At 59.3% G+C, this 4396-nt stretch overlaps 1 protein-coding gene across 1 annotated transcript; it reads right to left on the reverse strand.

The window, feature by feature from the left end:
* Nucleotides 1-1051: 1051 nt before the first annotated feature.
* Nucleotides 1052-3454, reverse strand: LOC124697162 (subtilisin-like protease SBT1.6). Its single transcript, XM_047229792.1, has one exon. The coding sequence runs from the start codon at nt 3437-3439 to the stop codon at nt 1448-1450; it is 1992 nt and encodes a 663-aa protein (XP_047085748.1). The 5' UTR covers nt 3440-3454; the 3' UTR covers nt 1052-1447.
* Nucleotides 3455-4396: the final 942 nt, after the last annotated feature.

Consider the following 4396-nt stretch of genomic DNA (forward strand, 5'->3'; position numbering starts at 1 on the left):
TAGAAAAAAATATTTAGAAAATTAAGGTGCCATTGAAAATTAGGATCTCTTATGTGGCCCCTTCATCAAAAGGCTATTTTAACTAACTAAAGATAACTTAGCAAATAAAGAATGTGAAGGTAATATGGGCTGTTTATTTTGTAATCAGGATGAAACAATTCAACATCTCTTGTTTGATTGTTGTCTTGATAGAATTATTTGGTGTGTTGTTCATATGACTTTTGCCATCATTCTTCCAACGAACATGTCCAGAAATTGGTTATTTGGTGTCAACGAGAAAGATAAAGCACAAATTCGTATGGGAGCTCGCCCTTTACTTTGGGCCATCTGGAACACACATAAACATAGTATCTTTAGCAAGTTGGAACAAACGCAATCATATTATCTTTAACTAGTGGAAACAATCTTCTTTTTTGCAGGTTATTCAACTGGCCACCCGTTGGATCCATACGTGATCATGTCTCTAGTCGACACTATATTCATCGATAATATATTTGTACGTGGTAATGTCGCTAGCCGGAGGAGCAAGACATGACTTATGAACGCAACCGTTTGGAACTGTAGCACGAGATCTGTACAATATGTCTAGCCATTTCATAGAAAATATCGTCGATGGGGAGATCAGGATGATCCCATTTCGAAAAAAAAATCTCAAAATTGACCGGTACATAGTACAGGGAAGATCTCATGGGATGTGCTCATGTGCATGCGCAGAGATCGAACACAAAGAGAAAAGACACATATATGACTCTATAAAGAGACAAAGTTTGGATTAGATTCAGTGCAACGGAATGCAGTTACTAAGTTAACACTCTAGGATACAACTACACTTTGATACAACTCCATCCATTCTAGGAAAATTATCTTAGATTTATCAAAATTTAGATGCAGCCTGGATCCATTCAAAGTTAGCATGAGTAGATGGAGAAACCAGGAAGATCCCATTTCTAGAAAATCTCAAAATTGGAAGATCTCATGGGTTGTGCGCCTGTGCATGGGCGAGATCGAACACAAACAAATACTAAGAAACATATGATGACTCTATAAACAGACAAAGTTTCGATTAGATTCGGTGCAACGGAATGCAGCTACATAAGTTAACACTCGCACAAATACTGAGTAGAATTTGTCAGCTTTTGTCCTGTTTCTCCCTTTGTTTCCGTTGATGACTGCTGTCCTCAGTGGGCCGGCAACTATCGTTGCCCGCGAAAGCAAACAAAGCACTGCTCCACACCACACTGCTGTCACTGTACTCCTTGCTGCTTTAATCAATTCGTCAGGGCGAAAAAGGCCCCACGTCATTAAACTACCGCGCCCTGCCTGCCTGCCACCTTCAATGCGCAGACCCGACCGCAACCGTTACTACCGCAGTCCAACTATTTTGACTTCTACCGCGCTACTGTCCGAGGGACCAGGTCCACGAGCTCGGTGTGTCCCCACCTGTCACTTACATTGGCTGCAGCCATGTCACCACGATCGGGCTCCGCACGTCGTGCCCGCGGCCGTCCGACCACACGACGTGCCCGTACACCGGCGCCGCGCCGGCGGGAGCGGAAGCAGCCGCCACCGTCACCGCGAAGCTCTGCTTCTGCACGGTCGGCGAGAAGACCAGCTTCTCCGGCTTCACCGCCACATCCACGCCACCGCTCGACATCTCCACGCGCGCCCTGTACGTCGCGGCCGCCTCGGCGCCCACGTTGGTCGCCGTGCGGATCACCGTCCTCGACATGTTGCCGCCGCCGTAGAGCACCACGGAGATCGACGGGTAGTTCAGGTCGGACCCCGACGGCTTCGTGCCCGCCGCCGACGTCGGGCACGCCACGGGCCTGTGCGTGACCACCTGGATCGCGTTCGCCTCGTACCCGATGCTGCACATGAACGCCACGTAGTCCTCCTCCCCGGCGTCGTACACCAGGCCCGGGTCCAGGGCCCTGCCCAGCGCGACGTGCCCCGCGCCGTAGTCGAACGGCGTGGCCGCGCGCCCGGCCTCCGCCTCGTCGGCCACGGCGCCGGCACGGTTGTCGGTCACGATGGCCGTGGTCATCAGCGCCGACCGGATGGCCGCCGGCGACCACCCGGGGTGCGCGGACCGGAGCAGCGCGGCGGCCCCGCTCGCGTGCGGGCACGCCATGGAGGTCCCCGACAGGATGTTGAACTCCGTCCGCCGCGGGTCCGACTCCAGCCCCGTGGGCCCCGTGGCGCCCGTCCACGCCGCCAGGATGTTGACGCCCGGCGCGATGAAGTCCGGCTTGAGGATCTCCGGCACGAGCCCGTTGGGCCCGCGCGCCGAGAAGGAGGCCACCAGTGGCGCCGGCTTCACGCCGATGACCGTGCCCCGGAACACGATCGTTGCCGTCGGGTTGGTGGCGTTGGCGGCGTACGCCTTGAGCGCGTCGCCCTCGCTCTCCCCCACCGAGCACGCCGGCAGCACGTGCGCGTCCCCGATCAGACCTTCGCCGTTGGCCTCTCCGTTGGCGAGCACCATCGCCGCGCCGCCGGCGTCCTTCACCACCACCCCTTTCGCCACGCGCGGGCTGCTGCCGCGGTCGCAGATGACGATCTTCCCGGCCACGAGCGACGGGTCGATCGAGTTCTCCATGCACAGGGAAGCAGACAGCCCGCCCGACCTCCCGGGGTAGTAGAGGGACAGCATCGTGTTGTTCGCCAGCGGCTTGCCGGAGTAGAGCGACACCCCCGACAGGCGCCGGCCGTCGCCGAGCACGATCTCGGCGGGGAAGCTGCGGTCGATGGTGCCGGCGCCCACGGTGGCGACCCACGGCGCGAGGTTGGTCACCGACATGGGGGCCGGCCCCTCGTTGCCCGCGGAGGTGGCCACGAACACGCCCCGCGACACGGCCCCGTACGACCCGATCGCGATCGGGTCGATGTAGAAGGGCGAGACGGCGCCGTTGCCGCCGCCGATGGAGACGGAGATGACGTCCACGCCGTCCGCCACGGCGCGGTCGAAGCCGGCCAGGATGTCGGAGTCCAGGCAGCCGGCGCCCTTCCAGCACACCTTGTACGCCGCCACCCTGGCCTTGGGCGCGACCCCCTTGGCGACCCCGGAGGCGTAGCCCTCCATGCTCGCGTCGTAGGCCACGCTCCCGGCCGCCGTGGTCGCCGTGTGGGTGCCGTGCCCGTCGGCGTCGCGCGGGGACATGTACTCGGTGGACCCGTTGGAAGACGCCGCGGCGGCGCCGTAGTGCGCGGCGTGGCCCTGGGAGAAGAACCGCGCGCCCACGAGCTTACGGTTGCAGGAGGAGGACGGGAACGCGGGACCCGCGTCGCAGCCGCCGCGCCAGCGGGCGGGGACGGGCGGGAGGTTCCGGTCGGAGAGGCTCCGGCGCTCGGGCCAGACGCCGGTGTCGAGCACCCCGACGATGACGTCGGAGCCGTAGTCGGCGAGGGACCAGAGCCCGAGGCGCGCGCGGAGGCCCATGAACTGCGGCGACCTGGTGGTGTGCAGCTGCCGGACCTGGTCCTCGAAGGCGGCAAGGACGGCGGGGTGGCGGCGCAGCTCCTCCGCGCGGGACGCGGTGAGCGAGGCCGAGAAGCCGTGGAAGACGGTGTCGTAGACGTGGAGAGGCTGGAGCGGGTCGCCGGCAATGGCTGGCGAGGCGAAGGCGGCGGAGGTGTACCAGTGCGCGTGTGTGGGGAACACCGTCGGCTTGGCGCGGTGGTTGACGCGGAAGATGTACGTCTTCCTCGCTTGCCCGCCGGCGCCGTCGCCGCTCGCGCCTAGTACGGTTGGCGATAGCATGGTGGTAAGCAAGAGGAGGCAGAGCAGGAGGCGGCGGCGAGCGGCCATTGGATAGAGCGGCGAGAGTGAGAGCGTGGTGGTGCGGCGGGTGGGGAGGAGTTATAGCGAGTGAGGCAGTGGGAAGTTGGGGAAGAAATGAGGTCTTTGCGCGGTGCGTGGTGGGGGTCTCGTAGCAGGAAGCAGTTATGAGGCGTCACGTTTTGGCTCCCTGCATCCGTAGCATGGTTGAATGCTGCCGCTTGGGTCAGTGCTTCAGTGGGATGCACGGGCGGTGCAGGCGTGTAGCTACCGTGCGCACGACCTTGTCTTGCGGATGGTCCCTGGAGTGTGGTGAGTGTGTGACCGTACTGTAAGCGGCGGATAGAATCTGGGGTTGCGAGTACAAGTATTCATGGACAAGGAGACCCAACGGCGGCTCCCAAATCATGTCTGTCAATATTTTTGGTATTTTTTCCTTTTTTTTTTGGATAAGTCCAGAACAAACATTGAATTTGTAGGCAAAAGCTACATAGAACCCTCAACTATCAATTCCTGAAATCGGCACTCTAAACTCTCTGACCTAGGTCTATTTTGAAATTAACATGTAGCAACGGTACAAAGGAAAATCTCTCCAACGCATGATCGCTTCACTTGGAT

Source organism: Lolium rigidum, chromosome 3 (assembly GCF_022539505.1).
Source record: "Lolium rigidum isolate FL_2022 chromosome 3, APGP_CSIRO_Lrig_0.1, whole genome shotgun sequence".
Classification (NCBI taxonomy): Eukaryota; Viridiplantae; Streptophyta; class Magnoliopsida; order Poales; family Poaceae; genus Lolium; species Lolium rigidum.